At 45.5% G+C, this 22,088-nt stretch overlaps 2 protein-coding genes across 3 annotated transcripts in view; both read left to right on the forward strand.

Annotated features, from left to right (window-relative positions):
• The first annotated feature begins 3 nt into the window (after window positions 1-3).
• Window positions 4-18,628, forward strand: ccdc57 (coiled-coil domain containing 57). 2 transcript variants are annotated; one of them, XM_068582998.1, is made up of 21 exons: window positions 4-209; window positions 586-749; window positions 1,878-2,000; window positions 2,775-2,897; window positions 3,302-3,410; window positions 3,619-3,720; window positions 3,951-4,108; window positions 4,198-4,272; window positions 6,007-6,207; window positions 6,328-6,486; window positions 6,703-6,865; window positions 8,110-8,202; window positions 10,212-10,482; window positions 10,605-10,778; window positions 11,569-11,639; window positions 11,904-12,135; window positions 13,102-13,202; window positions 13,925-14,062; window positions 14,461-14,607; window positions 16,689-16,895; window positions 18,491-18,628. In XM_068582998.1, exons 1-21 carry the CDS (start codon window positions 207-209, stop codon window positions 18,527-18,529), a joined length of 2,853 nt encoding a protein of 950 aa, XP_068439099.1. In that variant the 5' UTR covers window positions 4-206; the 3' UTR covers window positions 18,530-18,628. The 2 variants fall into 2 exon arrangements, with proteins under 2 accessions (XP_068439099.1, XP_068439100.1); XM_068582999.1 differs by lacking the exon at window positions 18,491-18,628 and having other exon boundaries at window positions 16,689-17,052.
• Window positions 18,629-18,967: 339 nt separating this feature from the next.
• fasn (fatty acid synthase) overlaps window positions 18,968-22,088 on the forward strand; it is a 29,962-nt gene continuing 26,841 nt past the window's right edge. The window contains exon 1 of the mRNA XM_068582997.1: window positions 18,968-19,109. The gene's annotated coding sequence lies outside the window, so the exon portion shown is untranslated. The remainder of the gene's footprint in view (window positions 19,110-22,088) is intronic.

Raw genomic sequence — 22,088 nt, forward strand, 5'->3', positions numbered from 1 at the left:
ACGGTTGCCATGGCAAACCCTCGCGTCCCGCAGGAACAAGCCAATTTTCGGTAGAAACAAAGTTTGCTCGTTTTTTGACGTTGTTGTCGATGAACGTGAGGCGGGAAACAGCTCTTCGTTTGACCGTTACTATGTCGGCTGTGACGCGTGAGGGCTCGTGAGCCCGGACCGGAGTCTACAGGTACCGGAGCGGAGGCTCCTGTGTTATGGTAAGCTAGCTAGCTAGCTAGCTGTCTGTGTGTGTGTGTGTGTGTGTGTGTGTGTGTGTGTGTGTGTGTGTGTCTGTGTGTGTGTGTGTCTGTGTGTGTGTGTGTGTGTGTGTGTGTGTGTGTGTGTCTATATATATATATATATATATATATATATATATATATATATATATATATATATATATATATATAAATATATGGTGTGTTTTGTGTTCAGTCTTTCAGTCTTTTATCATCATCTCAGAGATGGAGGTGGATCATGGATGTCAACGTCACAATGTTGTGACAGAAACAATGTTGCTCCAGGAAACAACGTTACTATTAACATGAACACTACGAGCTGCGACGCATGCCGACCTATACTGTGGCCCTCTAGGTTCATCCCGGTATCACCATGCAGTCAGACGGGGCCAGCGGACTGGGAGAGCTGGAGGCCCAGCTGGCTAGTAAAGAGAGGGAATGGAAGCAGCTGCTGGCTGCAAGGGATCACCAGCTGGAGACCTCACTTATTAAGGCCCAGCAGGAGAGCTCTTCCCTCAGGTACCTGCTCTGTGCCCTCACACCAGAACCACAGTAAATGTGACATCAGCCAGTAAATATTCTCCATCACAATTTTCTAGCGCCTAAGAGGAAGTCTTAAATAGTCGTCTTTCATGTTGGGTGCTGATAGTTTCATGGTCCCCTGTCCTTCCTGCAAAGCGTTGAACTGATAACGCCCGCAACTCTATATATAACCATGACCAGCTCTAGTATGAACTTCTGTCTCCACTGCTCAGTGAATACAAATCAGCCACATAATTGGACTAGAAATACATTTTCCTCAACACATGACAACAGTTAGAACATTAGGACTGTTACAGGAAATAACAAAATAAGTGTATTTCCTCACCTTCCTGTATCTATGCATGCAGATAGCTTATTTTCACAAATTTTGAAATGTGTGTCGGCGATATCGGCTTCCGGTCCAATACCATGGAGGTCTGTGGACGCAAACTAAAAGCTGGGCTACATGCAGGAGTCACTCTTACGAACAGAATTGTTATAAACGAGCAAGAAGTTGCGTCACTGATTAATTGTCTTTTACTATAAGTACGAACAAAAGTCGAGTGGCTCGGGCCGCTTATATATTCAGATACACATCTGTTTTTTTAGCTACTTGTATGCACATAATCTTTCAATAGTTGTTTATGTTTGTGTTGTTGTCCTTGATTCTGTCTGTCTAAATAAACAACTGGACTTCACGCGAGAGTATAGTTAATTTATCATTTACAAATAGCTCTGTTTCCGGTAGCCTTACGTCTGGTGTGGTTAAACCTTTACTGAGGAAACCACACACGATCATTTGACTCTAAATAAATATGCAGCAGTGTCTAACCCATAGAGCCTAGAGTCTTCCTGATGAACCTCTTCAGTCTGCTGGAGGCCCTGCTATCTAACATCAGGGCTTCTATTCCTGGATCTCAGTGCAGCTTCTGATACTATTGATCATTGTACACTCACAAACTGACAGGGAAATCTATTCTCTGTCTCTAGCCTCAGCTCCAGTGTGGTTAAAGTCTCTTTGAAAGAACTCAGTGGAACGTTCCGTGACTTGACTTTACACACATTAGCCGATGTCTTTCTTTATGAGTCCAGTGACTTATTATTTTGTCACGCTTCATTTGTCAGAGAGCGTTACCAGCAACTGAGAGAAGATTTCCAGTTCAACCTGGCCATCGTGGATGAACGGGACCAAGAGCTGAAGAGATACGATGTCCTGACTGCCAGAGCGCTAACTGCGGGGCTCGACAGGTACTCTGCATCTTGCCCTTGTCAGTCCTGGTCCAGGGAAACACAAAACACTGAGATTACTGGGAAGTAGAGTAAAATAGGAACATGACTGCATGTAAAATATCAGTAAATGGATCTGTACTTGTATAGCGCTTTTCTAGTCTTCCGACCACCCAAAGCGCTTTAACACTACATGACATCATTCACCCATTCACACTAATTACAAACTGGTGGGAGGAGCCACCATACAAGGTGCCACATCAGTAACATCAACCATTCACACACATTCATACTCCATAGGCGCAGCTACGGGAGCAATTTAGGGTTAAGTGTCTTGCTCAAGGACACGACATGGAAAAATCCACTCGAAACTAAAATGTAGAAAAAATGTGCAGTGAGCTAGTAAAATGCAATATCTGATAAATGAAAAGAAAGTGTGAGAAACCACATCACAAGAGCTGACAACTTGACACAAATTCCTAATAGAACAGAACTATGTAATGAAGTGACGACTTGTTGGACAAACATGGACTGAAACTCCTTTGACACTTTTTGCTCTTGTCTGTATGTATGAAAGTGTTCTCGTCATGTGAAACACACTTCAAATCAATTATTGTGTATTATTATCATTATTGCTGTAATGAACAGACTATGACATTGTCATGGATTGATTGTGTGTTGATGAATTCCAGCAGAAACAATCATTCCGTGCATTGAACATTATATATAATCCAGGGTCTCCAGTAATGTCCTCGGCCTCGATAGACCGTACTGACATCCTGCTCTCCTTTGCAGGCAGCGGGAGCTGGACCGGCTCCGGCTGCAGGTCTCTGAGCTGCAGCAGCAGAGAGCCAGAGGGGTGGAGGAGAGGCAGGAGCAGCTCACTGCAAGTCACCTGCTGCTGGACCAGCTGAAGAGGTGAGTCAGACCATGACTTCACCATCGTAACACGGCCACTAAAGTGTCTCTGTGGTGGTGAAAGAAGTGTTAATCCCAGCGCACACTGTAAATGAAATGCAGCGATTGTGAGGTATTAAACACAAAAACAGACAGTGTGACGTGGTTGTATTTTATAGGTTGGCCTGCAATAGTAATGTGCATGATAAATCACCAGTTGCAAAACTGTAACGTCAGTTCTATATTATAAAGAATCGTGGTACATTTAAATGTGCACAATAGGACGAGGAGAACTTAGCATATCTCCTCCACCTTCTTATTTTGTGTGTGTGTGTGTGTGTGTGTGTGTGTGTGTGTGTGTGTGTGTGTGTGTGTGTGTGTGTGTGTGTGTGTGTGTGTGTGTGTGTGTGTGTGTGTGTGTGTAGCTCTATGGCTAAGGAAATTCAAAAACTAACAGAGGAGTATGAAAGGATGAAAGGGGATTTGCAGTGCAGGATACAAGAGCTGGAACGAGAGCTGAACCTACAGAGACAGGTGAACACACACACACACACACACACACACACACACACACACACATATCCTTTCATCCCTCTGAATGTCCCATATCTATACACACTCACACACTCACATACATATAAAAAGAAGAGGTTGCTAGGACCGAGCGATGCTGAGGGATGTGTTCATTTCTCGCCTGTGTCTCACGATGAATGGAATGTGCTCACTCTCCTCCGTTCATCAGGAGATGACGGCAGCTTCTGACCGTGAACGCCGAGAGCGGCAACACGAGTTCAACCTGAAAATGGATGAGATGCGTGCTGTGGTGCTGTCTTGTGAGCTGAAGGTGAGGAGAGGGAAAGAACGCTGTTCCTTTGGAAACAAGACATATTTTACTCCAGTGACAAGTAAAAAATGTACTTGTGAACATAGATGCAAAGTCCTTCTGTTATTTAAAACTCCCAACTTGTATAAGTATCTAGGATATAAATATTCTAAATCTAAGTAGACAATATTAATAGATAGCAGCATGATTTTCTTGTTGACCTCCAATCTTCTTTCCTCGTCCTCGTCCAGGTGAAGCTGTTGTCTAAAGAGAATGAAGTTCACCTCCAGGCTCGGCATCAGACCACCGACGCTCGCACAGCTTCTCAGGAGTTCTGTCAGCAGATACAGACCCAGCTGCTACGCCAAGAGCAGGACTTCCAAGACCTCACTGCTGTCAAGGACCACAAGTAGGCTGTGTGTGTGTGTGAGTGTGTGAGTGTGTGTGTGTGTGTGTGTTTTTGTGTGTATGTGATTTTGTGACTATCTTGTGTCTCAGGATAAAGGAGCTTGAGGACGAGCTGAAATGGATGGAGACCACATTGAAGAAGGAGGAGGAGGACCACATCAAGAAGTGAGTTGCTGAAAACACATCAGAGCCAGCTGCTCGGCTGGGCACAAGGCCAAAATATCAAAAGGAAGGAACCATGCCAGTGTCTGGTTCTTATCAGTAGTGTCCTCTCCACCTGACTCTATAGGAGCAGAAACAAAAAGCAGTCCAGACCCCATCATTCTTTGTTAGGATGATCTCAGGGCGAGGATCAGATCCTAGCAGGACCTGGGAGACCGTGGCAGCCTCTGTGTAACTGTGACAGGGCTCAGCCGCCATCAGTCTCTGTTTCCTGTGCAGGCGCAGCAGGAAGAATCCGTCTGCTGATGAACAACAATCCGTGTGATCTCAGAGACACTAAGCCTCTTTGAGCTGACCTTACGTCCATTGTGCCTTGCTCAGGGGTTCCTGTGCTGTGTGCGGTGATGGAGCTGCATGATGTTCTGTGACGGTTCTGGTCTGAGCATTTTGGCAAGGAGAACCTTAAAACAAGTTCTGCAGGATGTCAACACATGACCTTTCCTAGAGGGTAGGATCCCAACATGCAGCAAGTCTCATTATGCCGCCATCTTTAGTCCGGAATGTGGACAAAGGATGCTTCAGGAGCTGTGAACTGTCTGAGCTGAAGCTACGCTGCTGGGTGATCCAGACATGTTGCACGTTGGTGTGTTTAACTAATAAATCAATATATAGTCAACAGAGGCTTGGTAAGAGAATTCCAAATATTCAGTAAATAATGCTCTTTATTCAAAGAAAGCTGGCTCAGTAAACCTCTTAACTGTCACGTAGTTAGACAGCAGGTGATTGGTCATGGCTGGACATTTGTTTCAGTTTATAGGCTTTACACACACACACACACACACACACACACACACACAGAAGAAGGTCAGCCAGTGCATGTGCATGCTCTTAACTACTGGGTTAAAGCGGTGTGACCTTTTCACTTGTATGCATAACATAACAGGGACATAACATAACATAGCCAGTAGCCAGTAGGGGCGTTGTGCAGGGGGCTAACATAGCCCGTAGATAGTGAAGAGTGTGTAAACAGTGAGTGAGTTGGGGACTGTGTATATTTGAGGGGGAGGAGACTATGTTGGCACCTTAGCCACGCCCATCAGTGTGTGAATGGGTGAATGATGAGTAGTGTTAAAAAAATTTGAGTTGTGGGAAGACTAGAAAATAGATACACAAATACAGGTCTGTTACCATTGTCTGTATTTTGGGTGAAAGCAGATATGTATCAGATAAAGAAAACCAGAAAAACAGAATAGATGCGATTTGATGTGTGATCATCAGCTGATCTCATTGGTAATTATTTGTATTATTTTGAATTGGTGACGTGGAGGAAACCGCTGTGAGTTATCCTGCACACAAGCTTTTAGCTACATTCAGAAGAGTACATAAACCGTATAACCTCTGATGCACCTTTCCTCCTCCCTTACAAACTCACAGTCTGTGCATGTTTGTGTTACCTGACCCCTTGGAAGGATGCAACTGAGCCCAAAACCGCAGACTTGTTCTTCCTTGCAAAAATAAATTCTCAGAACCTTACAGGTTGTTTGTGGAATCTTATTATTTTAAAAATCTCATCTGAAGCTTTTAATTAGGAGCACTCTGAAGCTCCTCAGCGGCCTCACACAGCTGAGGCTGTTTCTTTCATCGTGGTAATAACCCTCCATGTCACCTTGTGCATAAAAGACCTGACTGTGACCAGCGGCCCTCTGAATGTGTGACTGCGGGTCTGTTTGTGGACAGATACGAGGAGGCGGTCCGGGCCCTGAAGGAGCGCGATACTCAGCTGGAGGCTCGGAGCCGGGCCCACGCGCAGCGGCTGGAGTCGGCTGAGAAACACAGTGTCAAAATGCAAGAAGAGGCCGAGGTTCTGGCTGCACAGCTACACGCCACGCTGAGGGAGCAACAGGACACCATGACACAGAGAGACGAGACCATCCAGAGGTGAGAAAGAAACACAAACCTGCTGCAGGCGGCTGCTAATGCAGTGTGTGAGTCCACGTGTGTGTGTGTGTGTGTGTGTGTGTGTGTGTGTGTGTGTGTGTGTGTGCGCGCTTTACAAAGGCTTTGCTCAGAGGTGGAAGCAACCCAGTCTGGCTGGGACAAGTACACCAGTCAAGTCACCAGGGAGATGGTTGTTAAGGATACCGAGATCATCGCCCTGCACGAGAGAGAAACCAAACTCCACACTGAGCGGGAGAGGAGCAGGGAGGAGACGGAGAGGTGAGGAGACCAGCAGGGGAGGGAGGGAGGGAGTAAGCAACGAAGAGGAGGAGACCTCAGAGGTTACAGGGAAGACATTTGAGATATTCATTAATCAACTATCTTGAGTTGTTGTTATGATTGATATCATCTTTCAGTGTGTGTGTGTGTGTGTGTGTGTGTGTGTGTGTGTGTGTGTGTGTGTGTGTGTGTGTGTGTGTGTGTGTGCATTATCAGGTACAAGCAGCAGCTGAGTGCTGGTTTGAAGAGAGAGAGGGCCTTAGAGCAGATGCAAGTCCAGGTGGAGGTGGACTGGCAGAGACGCTGTGAGGACATGAAGGCACAGCACTACCTCGCCAATGAGCAGCTCATACAAGACCTGACCCAAGCTCGAGACCAGGTCAGCCTCTCATGCACGACACCCCCTCTGCACGGTGCACACAGCTTTACTGGTACACGTTCACAGTTCATGTCCTGTGAGTTTTCGGATGTGGCCGCTGATTTCCTGTGTTCTGAAGCAGATGCTGCTTCTGTGAAATCAGTATACTGAAACTTTTGCAACAGTTTTTTTCATTTATTATTTAGACGGAAGGCAAATGACACCAATGTGACATATTATGCAGTATAAGTATACTACCAGGCGTACACAGGAAGAGGTGATGCTGGCGCTCAGAAGTGGAGCGGGTCGCTGTCCTTCAGCAACACACTAAGCCGGGCCTTCACATCAGCCCACCGCTCCTAATGCTTATCATGGGTTAAATGCAAAGGTCACTTGTTTATGTACGGTACTGTTCTCCCTGTTAAAGCTTTTTGGGAGAAGTTGTTCCTGAACCAATAGGATGTCCCGGGACAGAGGATGTGTACAGATTGTACAGCCCTCAGAGACAAAATAGTGATTTGTGATTTGGGGTTTTACAAAATAAATGTAATTGAATGCATAACAGCTTTGCAGGTTGATTTACTGAGGTCATTAGAATTTGCAACAGTTTTGCCAGACCTGCTTCTCCATCTCCATCTCCATCTTAAACATGTCATTTAGTCTCTCTGGTTGATCACGTTTCAATCAGGACGTTCAGTTTGTTGACCAAGTAGCTCATACATAAATGAAGTGTGACAGATTTAGTTGGCTACCGGTGTTATTATATGTGTCCGATACATATTCAATCAACATTTAATGGAACGGCGTAGCATTTAGGGCCATCTATTGGCAGAAAGGAAGGAACCTGAAACGGAGACTTGTTGTGTTTTAATTATCTTGGAATGAGCCGTCACAGGCAGTCACACTTGGTTGCACAATCTTCCTCCAATACATTATGCACGAAGGAGATGTTCACACCGTCGTGCTGACACACAGCAGACACTGTGCCTCCTGGCAACGCTCCTCTGGGACCTCGGATGCAGAACGCACCACAAACAAGAAGTCCAATCTGCCTGATGGTGAGCTAACAGCAGCCTTGCAGTGTGATTCATTCAGAATCTGCAACGAGTTTGGGCAGTGAGGGCCTTGATCTTTGTCAGACCCCCCCCCCCTGCCCCCAGCCCCGTGCCCTCAGGCAGACATGGAACCACAGGTGTCGCTACGCTGGTTTGACAATGCGTTGGATAATGATATAAACACTAAAGTGTAACGTTGGTCTCTTTCAGGCTAAAGCTGAGCTGAAGGAGAAAGAACAAGACCTGCAGGACTTGACTGTCCTACTACGTTCTGTAAAGACAGAGAGAGACCAGGCGGTCCAGGTGAGAACACGTCCGCCTCACATTGGGCATTAACATGTTGACGACAGGTTCTGTCCTGATGGAGGTGGACTTAGCCTGCTGTTCATTAGAGATTTTAGATTGTGTGCTGAACTGCTCTTTCTTGTTCTCTCACGTGCACTCCAACACCAACACCAAATCTCTCAGCATGTACTGCACTGATTCCAGTCACACAAAATGAGCAGGAATCGTGTGCTGTGTGGTCTTCACATCATTCCTCAAGCAGCATTCTCTCCTGATGTGACCACATCTGGTTACAAACATACCAATAGAAAAAGGTCTCAGGAGGAAATGGACTGTTAGCAAACCAATGCTGTGAGGGTACAAAGATCAGTAGTTTATTCTGTACCCCGGAATACTAGAAAAGGTACCAGGAGTTCAACAATAACATCAGCAGTTCCTACAGTATTCCCCCATGATTCCTACTACCTGTTACAGACATCTATGTCTGCATGACAACAAGCTATTTGTTTAATTCATGAATATGATGAATATGATGTTACGTACTCCATGTCATATGAAGAAAGGTCATATTCTGTTTGAAAGATTTTCACGACAAACTCATTCCATTTTGTTAAATTTCATGACCGTCCCTCTTCCGCTATGCTCTGGCCAAAATGTCACCTCTGCACACTGCGTATCCGTTGACTAGGTAAGAGGAGACATACACCAGCTGATGGGACGTCTCAGTGAAAAGCCGACGCAACAGTTCAGTGTTCCCGACAATGATCCCTTTCACTGAAATACCAACAGCTGTTCCCTGGACACATTTCCCATAAAACTAAACAGCTCATTGACTGAAAAGCCACCTTCCCATTCCTCTACTCTCTAGGTTTACTTCTCGTGTCACACCATCACAAATCTGTTCCTTCAGCCACCACAGAATGTCTTCCTTCAGGGAGCAACACCAGCTTTGGTTTAAACGCGCTGTCACAAGAAAACTGTTCGGTCATGCTGATCTCAAGACAGGGGAGCTCGTGTTGTAGATCTTTGGTTAATGGCAGTGACCTCAAACAATATCTCACATTGCATCAGAAGATAGTACTTTTGGGTAGACGTGCCTTATAACCTGACCCCTTACAGGCTAACGTCTTACCAACCATTTATAACATCGGGGTATTCGCTTTGGCCGTTTCCTAAAGCATCCTGAGTGGCGTAATGGCCGTTAAGTCTTTCACGGTGCCAACATGCCAACCTTTGTGTGAGGAAGCGCGTATCAATTTCCTGTCCATGCAAACCCTCTCGAATGACTTCCAAAAACACTTCAGCTGATTACCTGGAATGACGCTCTCCACCAGAGAACTCCACCAGGTCCATCAGCTGATCACAGCTTTCTGTGAAGGTCAACAACTTCTGAACATGGGAGAGAGAAGCGTGTGAGCACAGAGCTCAGGGGAGAGGAATGTCTATTTTGATAAATCCAGCAAAATAAATAACTGGCAAATACAGATGTATGTATATATAATTTAAAAACTCTTAAATGCATTGTGAACACTTTGAATTGGTACAAAGGATGAAGTGGAGGGATTAAACCACTTATAAACCACTCAGAAATAATCAGTATCCTGAATTTATCATGTTAGGTTCACCTCGGGGTCCCACCCGTCCAAAGTGAAAATGATAGCCAATAAATGAATTCAGTCTCAATCCTGGATGTTGCTGCTAATTTTTTGACTTGTAAACAGTGACTGTAATATAATGAGCAGGGCAATTGAGCAAGGCTGTAGCTGCCCACTGCTCCTGATACCTGAGGCTGAAGTACACTGCGTGCTGTGCACAATGTGTGACTAAAAAAGTTAACTTACATACACAAACCTCATAATCAAATGATTTACATGTAAAAAGGTTGTTAAGCTGTGACCTAAATACACAACTAATAACTACTAAACATACGAAAGAGAGTGAGTGAATGTGATGATGAAAGAATGCAGTGACTTGTACACATTTACTGCATACAGTACACCGCTCTCATTGTGTTCATCCACCCACAGGGTCTCACACCAAAGGTAGATTCTCTGGCATCAGAGGAGATTTATTGTCTACAGCAGAAGAATGGCGTCCTGCGGACCGTGGTTACTCAGATGAGGAAGGACATGGAGGGTCTCATCCCCCTCCTACGCCCTCCTCAGGTCCAGCCACAGGCCTCCTCTCCTCCGCCAGGAGCCCCCACCGCTCCCCCCATCCCTCATACAGTTACCACTCAGAAGGCCACCGGACCACCGGACCAATCCACTAACATCTCCTTCAAAGGCAGCCCTGCAGGTGTGGACAGCACTCTTCTATACATATATAGAGCTTAATAAATGTCAGGCTTTAAACACTCTTCAAGTCAAAATGAAGACTGGTCTGACATTGCCGGCCGGTCTTTGTGAAACTGTCCACAGACTACACTCTGGAGCAGGTGTCCCTCCTAAAGGCTCGGTGCAGGCATCTCGAGGAGCAGCTAGAGGGCGCCACAGGGAGGCCCTGCACGGCCACCGCCACAGACAAATCTGCAGAACATCTGACACCCTTACTTCCAGAGGACACACATCTGCAGAAGCAGGGACATAAAGAAGGTATCCTGCCTCTGTTCCTCCAGGGTTGCAGTTTTGGAGACGCTCTAGAAACGCTGTGAAAGCTTTACCACCTTTTCATTCAACAAAAATTGTAATTCAATAATGAAAAGAGGTGGAATTTGGAGACTCAATTATTCAGGAAAAGTATTACTCAAAACATACAATCATAAAACATCTATATCGGCTTTTGAAATGTGTATTCTGCTTGTGCTCTATATTTGTTCATGTAAATTCTCAAATAAAGACTGGGGCCCTTATCTCCCTTTGCCCTTTATTTAGAGCAGGCTTATATTAGAGTCAGACCTCACTGTTTGAGTTGTATTGCTCATATTTCAGTAGTAGCTGCTGCAACATTATGTTGTTATACAAACGTCTTACTTCCTGTATCTGTAGAAGTCCTGTAGCATTTCAGTGGACCTTAAGAAGGCTTTTATTTTTAAATATTTGCATCGATTCCAATACTACTTAACATGTAGCTCTTGTTGTGATGCTTGTGATGCTTTAACATGAATAAAATATACACTTTAGCTGGGATAGCCACACACACACACACACACACACACACACACACGCACACACACTTTCAATAATGACATGATTCATCTTCCATTTCACAAAATACCGTCTATATATATATATATTCCTTTTTAGAGCTTAGATTTTTAGGTAATTTGGTGTTTGCTTTAATTACTTAAATTGTAACTTAAAGAACGTTGTTTTATTTCATAAAAAGGCCTTTTTCAGTAACTTTGCTTCCGTCTCCCTTCTGTATGTGGCATGTTACCCTCAGGTGGTCCGTGTTGGGAGAAAAGGGACGACATCTTGGCTTTGGCGGAGCGGGACGACAGACGTAGGGAACAGGTGCTGAAGAAAGTCAGAACGCTACTTGAGGTTGTTCTGTCCAGGTGGCTGCTGGGACCAGTGGTGTGGAGTTAAACCGACTGTCCTCTTCAGTGCTGACTGGGACGAGACAGTTCCTCTCTTTTGTATCTCAGGAGTATACAACTTTTTCCCGGTTCACAAAAGGGTCACTTCACCAGTCAGCTATGAGATGATGGGGAGAGATTGTGTGTCAGCTGCTGCAGCAAACCGGTTGCTTCATGTTCCATCTCCTCTTCCTTCCAGAGTGCACTGCTGCGACGGCTCCGAGAGGAGAACCTGTATTTGCGACAGCGGCAGGCCTCCGGTCCGATGGCTGCTGGTTTGTTAGAGGAGGGGGCTAGAGGCGACCCTCCTCTGCTGCGCAGCAGGCTGAAGCGGGCAGCGTCCTGTATCGCCCGTCTGAGCAGAGAGAAGCAGCAGCTGATCGAGATGGGGAACCGCCTCCGAGCCCAGACCACCGCAGCTGGACCACAGGGTACAGTACCACACACACACACACACATACACACACTGTTGGGTTGGTTTGTTTGCACAGTACCCCAGCTGACATCTACACTAACAAACACATTCACTCTTATTTGAAAGACATTTCTACATCTTTTTAAATATCAAAAACACACCCTTCTAGCAAGTATCCATTTATATCTCCACCATCCAAAGCCATCCACTTTATTGAAACGTAAGAGTGGATTGTAAACATATTAAACAGGATTTCCTCCATACGGTGTCAGTTGTTTTACTCACACTATCCATGAATGGTGCTGAGCTTCAATCACAGATGAATGGATTATCACACTAATCCAACAGAGAAGACTTTTTCTCTTTACTCTCAGTACAAACTGCAGCAAAGTACACACTGTTTCATGCAGTATGCATTTAACTGGAACATACTACTTCCAACAGTGCACCTTGAACTGCGCAAAGGATTGTGGGTCAGAAAAGCACACCGGGTTTCATACTGCTGAATGCAGTATGAAACCCAGATGCAGTACATCTTGGTATTTGTGCCAGTTTCTGGCATCGGATGTGAATGTCCTCTCTGATCCTGTCCTGGACTTGAGTCCATGTATTTATCCTTCACTTCATTCACTTGTCCGCTCCTCTTCCTCACGTCGTGCCTCCTCTCAGTGGGAATGTGAGAGAGAGATGAGAGGATGCATGAACTGAATTTTGCACGAGACAGGCCTGTTCACTCCACTGTTATTTTCCGGCAAATGTTGACGCATGACATGCTGCCAAATGTGTAGAAAGAATTAAGGAATGCAACCTAGTGTGGATCTAATTTGCTAATTGTAATTATACAGTATATCATGAATAAACATAAATACCGGTAACTATAGAGGCATTGTGGGTTCTGTTATTCCTGTTTCCACTTGAGGCTTAACTTAATCTAGTAGTAGGAAGCATAGCAGAATGTAAAACAACTCAGTGTGTCTAACAGAACCAGTGGAGCCAGAGAGGGAATCCTCCACTGAGGAGCTAGGAGAGCAGCAGGATCGGCTGCTTGCTTTGGAACAGCTGCAGTACCAGCTCACCTCACAGGTATCTGCTCCAACTCAGTTCACACAAATGAACCTGCTCTCACAAGTTTGGTGACTCTGACGCTCCCTTTCTATGGATGGAATGCATGAAAACAGACATGATTCAAACTACCATCCAAAACATGCCTTCAGAGGATTGATAAAGTCACAACTCAGGCAAAAGGGTACACTAGACGAATCCTGAGGGTGACTAAGGTCGCCTGGATATTCCAAATCAGGGGGGATACAGAAAAGGATCCTTCTGGTGTACCCATTCACAAAACCTCAACATTCTAATAAGATAAATACATTCAAAATTACATTAGAAACCTACAGCGACCGGCCAAATGTGCTGACTCGACAGGATTCCGTGCAGTCTCCACCTACCGAAGGAACACACGTCTCAAAGTCACATTGGTACAACAATCAGAAAACATGTCAAAGAATGAAATCGCTTCAAAACAGACTTCACAGGCCAAGTCCACTAACCTGCTGTATGTGACGCACTGCATCCACTTTGGCAAACTCTGTGTAGGAGGGACAGCGAATGCACCTGGAACCAGAATCACATAACACCAGTATATGATGGGAACAGGTCGGGGGACCACGGTCCTCTACACACATGTCCAAAACACCAGAACACAGTCTGAAGGACCTCAGAGGGACAAGGCTCCTGGCGGTGTGGACTTCTCTGTGCGACCTCTAGGGAGCGCTGTGGGTCCACTAATGGTATTGTCCCTTCAGGAGCTACAGTTCGCTCTGAGGCAGACAGCCGGCCCTCCGGCTGAATGTCTCCGACCTGTGACCAGCAACCCAGGTCCTGCCACAGGAGGGGCTGGCGACCCTTGGTCCCAGGGACAAGACGCCCAGGACAGGCCTGAGGTAACAGCACAGTCAATATTGCATTCACCGATAAGCAATAACCGGCTCTTTCAGTGCACTGAGTTCATTCTAAAATATTCATACATTCATGAAGGGGTGACTGTGGTTAGCATGTCTTTCAGTCAGAGGATCGGTGGTTTGATCCTCAGCTCCGCTAGTCCATGTCGTTGTGTCCTTGAGCAAGACACTTAACCCTGAATTGCTCCCCGTTGCTGTGTCTACGGTGTATAGAGCAAAAATGTAAGTCGCTTTGGATAAAAGCGTCAGCTAAATGTAATAATAATAATAACGTACTGGGAGGTATACAAAGTACAGAAAATATATTTCTTGTTTTTCCATTTCCGTCCAGCCATCTCTTAGATTTCAGGGTTTTCTAAAACGTCTCTCTGTCGTCCCAGAAAAAGGAGAACACGCCCAGCCAGTCACAGAGCTCGGTGGACGTGGGTCTGTCCAGGTCTCGGCTGTCATCAGAGACGTCACTGCGCTCCTTAAAAGAGCTGTGGGAGATACTGGACCGTGGACTCAGTCCATCTATGTTCTCAGAAGGTAACCACACCAGAACAACTTGTTTAGCATTTCTGCAACACCTGCATATCAGATGTCAAATCTGACTAATGACACGCAGCATATGGAGATGGCAAATTGAGAGAATGTAATCCTAACTTTCTGTTTTAATAACGTTGCCTCTTGCTGAAAGGCTCAGTCATGCTAATGATACATCCTGCAGGTTCAGACACCATGGATATATGACGACTGAAATATGTACATGAGGGACTTTATTACAGTATATGTAATAAAGTTGATACATTTTAAACAATTGCCACCAAAAATAATATGATAACCAGTACAACATTTGACTCTCAATGTAGTACTGCCACACGTCACAAGATGGGTCAAAGGTTAGGAACTAGTCATATCCATCCAAACCACTGAGGCCCTGTCTCACACTAGAGGGCATTTTATCACCTTGCGGCCATTGCAACCACACAGACTGGATGTGACGATGACAGCACATCTTGGTGAGTAACACCAGAACCTGCCAGGTCTCAGTCTAGTCTGCTGGGTGGACATGTGGGTTCATCTGTTGTCTTTTCTGTGCATGTGTGAGGACCCCGACAGATGACGAAGCTCAAAGCAGCTGCTTATTTCTCACTATGCTGTCTATGCTGGCTGCACTGAAGCATAAAGACCCTTCACACAGTCTGGTGGACACAAAGCCCTGTGGTCAGGGAAGTCCTGTGTGAACAGGGATTCAATAGCTGTCACAAATAAGTCACAACTTAGTCGTGACAGCTATTGGTGGAACGAGCTCCCCATTGACATCAGGACAGCAGGACACATCTTTTTCGATTACACCTTGAATAAGGAAGATAGTGCAGTAGTAGCACTTTAGTAGTACTTAAATGGCTCTTACTGATAGCACTTTGTATTTTGACTTTATTGAAGAAGTTGTACTTTCCTGATTCTTGTTGTTCTGAGTTGAACGGTTGGATGCACTTATTGTAAAACTCTTTGGATAAAAGCGTGAGCTAAATGAAATGTAAAAAATGAAATGCAAGCTGCGTCTGCGTTCTGTGTCGGGCAGAACGTCCTCACAATATCACTTTGTGACTAACTCCATCCCCTCGGCCCAGTGTGAACACGGTTGCAGCGGTTGGTCAGTGATGGACAAATAGACAAAGGGTCGTTGCCCAATTTGAGCCCAATCTGTCAACTGTCAAGGGAATAGTTTGTCAAGCAGATCAGCTTCATGCCACCAAATAATTGTGAAACCAGACAAACCTTGCACAAGGTTTCAGTACTCTGTCCTCACTGGGCCAAGGAGGTCATTGCTGATATTTAACAGCTGTATGTGTAAAGGTGAACTCAAGTTCCTCCTTTCATGGCGTTGTGAGCAAGGAGATACTGTACAGTTTCAACGAGAAAGATGCTTAGAAATGTTCCATCTGGATCTACATCTGGATCAAAATATGTATCTAGGTATGTTTCCGATCTAGATACAAATTTAGATATTCAAAGACTATGTATCAAAATCTGTTTCTGGATTTAGATCCAGAGCTGTGGTTCAAGCTTCACTTCCTGCTCTCCACAAGACACTAAAGCCGAATAGTTCTCGATGGTCAGGCAAGCAGCCTGTGTGTGCGTGTGTGTGTGTGTGTGTGTGTGTGTGTGTGTGTGTGTGTGTGTGTGTGTGTGTTTGCGCGTGCGCGTGCACATGTGCATGAGTTTGAATGAGCTGCATTAGGATTATTTTGGATAAAGATATGAATATAGCTATTTTCCAGTCACATGTCTTCCTTTGCATCAAAGTACACACAGGGACAGTCGACATGTTCAGGTTCCACATTTTCTTTTATTCCAGTGCGTGCAGCAGGCATTGAGACAGTATCTGTGATGTTAAGGTACTGTGAAACAGAACTGAGTCCACATCTGCATGGAAATCAAACTTTGTCCATGTGTCTCAATGCTGACAAGGAAATTGATGGTAGCTTGGATGCACCCTGAAACATCTTCCCCTTTCTGTTCATCTTTGTGTTTCCATTATGACAGCAAATGAACCTGGTTAAAGACCATGTGTTATCTGTAACGGACATTACACATTGCCTCTCTCTTGTCTGCCCCTAATGGCGAGGGTGAGCTGAGCCGGAAGGAGGTGGCTGAGTCTGGGAATGCTGGAGTCCAGATGATGGCGTACGGTAGTCGCGCTCCCATCCATGGCCAGTCCCCAGCGACGGTCCAGCAGAGGGGCCGTCCTTCTAAAACCTCATCAAACACTACCAAGACCAGCAGACTTGGATCCACCGGCAGGACCTGCAAGATCAGAAACTACAACGTGAAAGACTGACACACACACACACACACACACACACACACACACACACACACACACACACAGAACAATGTGGAGTCTCTGCTTGTGAGAACACTTTGTCTGAGAAAATAACCCTGATTATGTCATCAGGAGGATAAAAAGGAGGGTTTAATAAGAAGGATTTTATCATTTGTTTTTAATTGTAACTCCTTTATAATATTCCTTGTGGGATGAGTAAAAGCACAATATATTCTCCATTATATTTCAGAATAAGTTATATGGTGAGAGCATGCTTTAATATTCTGCTGCTCCATCAAACATCAGAACGTGCATATGTGAGCAGGGTTTGTGTGTGTGATGCTCAACCTGTTAATGTGTTTATTGTTAACTTTCCTTCTGTATGTTTTCTTACATTGTACTACAATGATGGTAGCGTACATTGTACTACAATGTAATAACAAAATTTAAAAAATTGTTTACTACAATGATTGTAGTAAACTATTTTTTCTATCATTTCGTCATCATGGCTGCAGTTGATATCAACAGAAACTCAACATCGTTAAAGCTGTGTGACGTCTCATAAATCTGAAATGATGCTGCAGAGCTCAGTCTGCTGATCTGCACAGGCCATGAATGTCACTTCTATTTAACCTGCGCCCTGCCACAACATGGCTGTAAAATCAGTTTCTATGTGCTCACAAATTCTAAACCATTTCTATGCAACTTGAGTTTTTTTAATTGGTATGCATTAACACAAATAAAAAAGGGCTTCTTCATTTCAAAGAATTACCTATTCATCACTGGGTCACTTCTCACTGGTGAAAAAAACCCTGAGAACGTTGTACTATCTGAAATGATGAACTCCAGTAACCCCCAAGGAGTCAGACAAGCGCTGCAGCCACGTCACAGTTTAGGTCCCGCCTTTTAATCACCCTATCTCCGAACAGCACCCTCCCCTCTGCTGTGATTGGACGATGCCTCACACCCACGCTTTGTGATTGGTTCATGTTACATGTCATCCAGAAGACTTTGGCTTGCGCACCCACGTGTGCCGACGCCGGCCCTCAAATTCACTTCCACTGTTACGTTAAGAGATTTGAATGTGAACTTGCTTAAAGGTTCACAGCCAGATGAGAGAGACAGACTCACGTGTGTGTTGTAGTCATCCTAGTGATCCCAACAGATATGCTGATGGGTCAAGGAAGTACAGTCAGACTGTGTGTTTTACATCACCAGATAGAGTTGCATTCATGAAAGTAGGACAATATTCAGAACAGAGCAGGTCACAACACAAAGACATTAGATATAATTTAAATAAAATGGGGCGACATCCAGCATGGATGGATAGGAACTATTATGAACGTAGGGATAGAAATATAAACTAAGGAACGATACCAAAATATGTAAAGATATTCATTGTAGGCCTGCTTTAATGATAAGTAAAGATCAGCTGTCTTAATAATAACCAAGCACCAACATGAGATACACTTTAAAACGACCACCAGTCTATTACTAAAGTGTGGAATTAGGGACTGTGAATCGGGTTTTCCAGAGGAGGATCCTCTTTGAACCAACACAGTGCACTCATCGGATGTCACTTTGATTTGTGTGTTTAGTGCTGGTTAGCAGATGGTGGCCTCCTCACGCTGAACTAAGAGTGCAGGACAGCACGCGAACATGTGCAGCAAGTTCCACTAACATGTGACGCGTCCGTGAAGAGGAGCAGCGTTCAGCACCCAGCTGACACCCACCCATCCACGCGGGGCTGAGGAAAGCTGCTCGAGCAGACTCACACAGCAACACTACCTCGCTGCCAACACGAAAAGAAACAGTATAAAACAGCAATATATCGCCGATCTCGTCACTATTTCATCCCAGCAAACGAACCCTTGTCAGTGGGGTCGGCCGGTGGGACGGGGCGGGGCTACAGGAGCGAGTCCGCGTAAACTGCAGTAACCCCGGCTCGTTCGTTTCCTCTCTCTCTCTGTGACTAAGGGGCGTTCGACGAATTGCTCCATCACTGACTGGATCCGAGAGCCCAGCCTCCTCTCTCATTGGACTGCGCGGCCAAGCCAAACTGTCAGCCCATGTGGCGTGGCCAGGCCAAATGTGAGACATTTAAATTCACCCCTCGGAAAGAGACCGAGAGGAGCGCGGAGGCTAACGCTCAGCTCAAAGACAGCGACAGACACGCACAGCAGCCACAGCCAGAGGAGCACCGCCCGGGCAGCACCGGTAAGCTAACCGTCATTAGCATGCCACTTACACCTTACACCACAGTGAGCTAACGCTACATTAAACAGTAACATCTCAACCCCGTTAACTGTGTCGTTGTTGTGTTACCACGGGTGTGTGACAGTGTTATGTGAAAAGCAGAAGTCGTTTAGTTGCCGGTGTGGTGTTGAGTTGCGTACAGTGTTCTACCTGAACGTAACGCAGTATTCGTCACGACGTTAACGCGCGAGCGCGAAACTGGTTCGCTTAGTTTTTCGGCGTCCTCTGGATGGAGATAATCCATGTTGGTGGGTCATATTGAGACTATACAGCAGTTTTGGTGCTACTCATTTATCCACAATAGTATGCCTTTTGGCAATGCATAATACACACAAGGATTGGTGTTTATTGTGCCTGAACGCAGCAGTCAGTGCGCAGGTCAGCAGACGCGCTGCGTGTTGTTGTCTCCGTGCTGCAGTCACGCTGATCCCTGCTGGCACCTTGTCACAGTAGTGACATCCTGATGAGGAGTCCAGCAACACGACAGGAAGGCCTGGGTCCGGGGTGAGGACCCGCAGGTCTCTGAGGCCAGCCGGCCTGGACCTCAGCCACACAAAGTGACGTGAGAATGAATGGCAGACTGTGAACTCCACATGGCCTTCCTCTGGTTTAAAGGTGTCTTTCACTTGTTGTGCGTTCCAGTGTTTCATGGGGCGTTGTGATGAGCTTATGTGGAATAGTCTCTGACTGGTTCTGGAATCTCTGGTTGTGACATGTTTTTGTCAGAGCAGGAACTAAATGATGACAAGATTAGTTGACTATAGTTCCCATGTGGCTGAGGAATGTGGAGGGGGACAGACAGTCCACCATCATTCTTTGTCCACTTCGATATGAGGCTTGATTGTAATTCAAAGCAGTTGTTTTTCTAATAATCTGGTTCCAAAAAGTATATGGTTTGGTTACTTTATTGGTACCTGAGGGTAGACTTGGTTTGCAGTAGTAAAAACAGTAGAAAAACAGTAGGAAAACAAGGCATCCATTTTGACATACATTGACACAAACACAGACAACCAGACAGACATGATAAAAGTACTCAAAGCTCCACATCAGTGCTGTTATAATTATAATTTGTTATAATTGCGATATTGATAATCTACATAATCAAAAATATATAGAAGATTGATACTTGGTATCTGTGTATAGATGCAATATTGTTGTGAAAAATATGGCAATACTGTGCAGTGTATGTGTGTATGTATTTTTTTTAAGCATTTGTTTTCATAGTTCTGTCACTTAAAGGAAGAAGGTCACATGGTTGCCTGCAGTGCGATAACAGATAGGCACCTGTCATGGTGTTGTTTCCACCGCGGGCTGTGTGACGAGTCAGGTCTTGTTGGTGAGCGCTCAGGATGAGCTCAGCAGTCTAACAGCCAGAATGTCAGGGCTGCTATTAATGCAACAAGGCAGGGCTATTCAAATACTATGTCAATGCAGGGAATGTAGATGAGCCGGACATTTTGTAATGACACTTTTTAGGAGAAGGCAAATTAACGTTTGTCAAACTTAGCAATGATCATTGTTTCACTTTTGAAAATGAGAAAAGTGCTGACTCAAAGAGCTCTGGTGCACAGAGCCACAACAAGTGGACACACTAACACTCTGTATCTCTCCATCTGTCAGTAGCCAGAAGTGTTTTAAAGCTACTAAGTGTGGTCAGACCCATGTGACAGGAGGAACACCGTGATTGGTGAAGAATCAGATCGGTGGTGTTGCTAATTGATCTGTGCATCCTGTCTGATCGCTACTGAGAAGGAAGCCAGCTGGCTCACTGCTTCTCCCTCCATTCACATGGACTTCACATACTCTGTCATACATCAGATGCATGTGTGCTGGACTGCTCACAGGCTACTTCTGGGCTGCACGTGACCACAGACTGAACCGGCCCCTAATAACTAGAAGACGATGCAGTTGCCCAGATTGAATATATCATTTGGGCTACTATAGAATCCAGCGTGAGGCATCAGTGAGCCAACTCCTCACAGAGTGCTGAGTCAGTCTACTGTGTGCGTGTTGACAAACAGACAGTGTGCAGGGTGTTAGCGTGTGATCGGGGTCAGGTGAGGCTAGATGTTCTCCTGAAGGTGCTACATTAGTTCTAATCCCTGGCCTGTGTGTCATGGAGGCCAAATCCCTCCAGCTACTGAGCCTCACAAAGGGACAGCCCGTCGTACCGGACTCATCCTGCTGCCACGCCGACTCACTGCCTCGCTCTCATGGCTGGAATTTGTTCTGTTGACATATAGAAGAGAGTCAATTATGTAACCATCACGTCTCATTCAGCCACAGTGTCCTGCCCTGAGGGGAACAGACCTCTTTGTCTCCTGTTCCTGGTTCAGCTTCCAGTTTATCAGGTATTAAAGGTGCTCAACTGGATTTATGTGTGTGTGGGTGTCAGTAATCCCTGAATAAAACATCATGGCTATATGTTTACTAAATGGTTATCACAGTGCATCATGGGAGATGTGGGGAGTGTCCATTGTTGGCGCTTTAAATCCCTGTACACTTGGCTTGTTAGTCAAACTGTATGCTTTTTGAGTTCGGTCAGCTGGTTGGGAAAGACAAGAGAGGCTGACGATGGTCGTGATGAAGCAGCGGTTGTTGGCTGGTTAGACTGAGGGAGGGAGTACTGCACCCAGTGCATGCCATCGTCAGACCGGTAGTACAGGTGAGACAGGAGAGAGGGGGAGTCACCACAGCTATCACAAGCTAACGTTGCCTACAAACATCCGTCAGTGACCAATAGCTCTGCCAGCTTGGATCAGTTTCTATCTGTTGACAGTGATGACAGAGACATTCACCTCCCTGTCCACATGGGACAGACTCGGGGACTTATGCATCATGTGTGTCCCAGCCCATGAGTGTGTACAGTGTGGCCAGAGGCAAGGGGGGGGGGGTGTCCGAGCCCTACATACACTCAGCTGGTGACACAGTTTCATTTCC

Source organism: Clinocottus analis, unplaced genomic scaffold (genome assembly GCF_023055335.1).
Source record: "Clinocottus analis isolate CAN_PGR_092001 unplaced genomic scaffold, fCliAna1.0.p SCAF_19, whole genome shotgun sequence".
NCBI lineage: Eukaryota > Metazoa > Chordata > Actinopteri > Perciformes > Cottidae > Clinocottus > Clinocottus analis.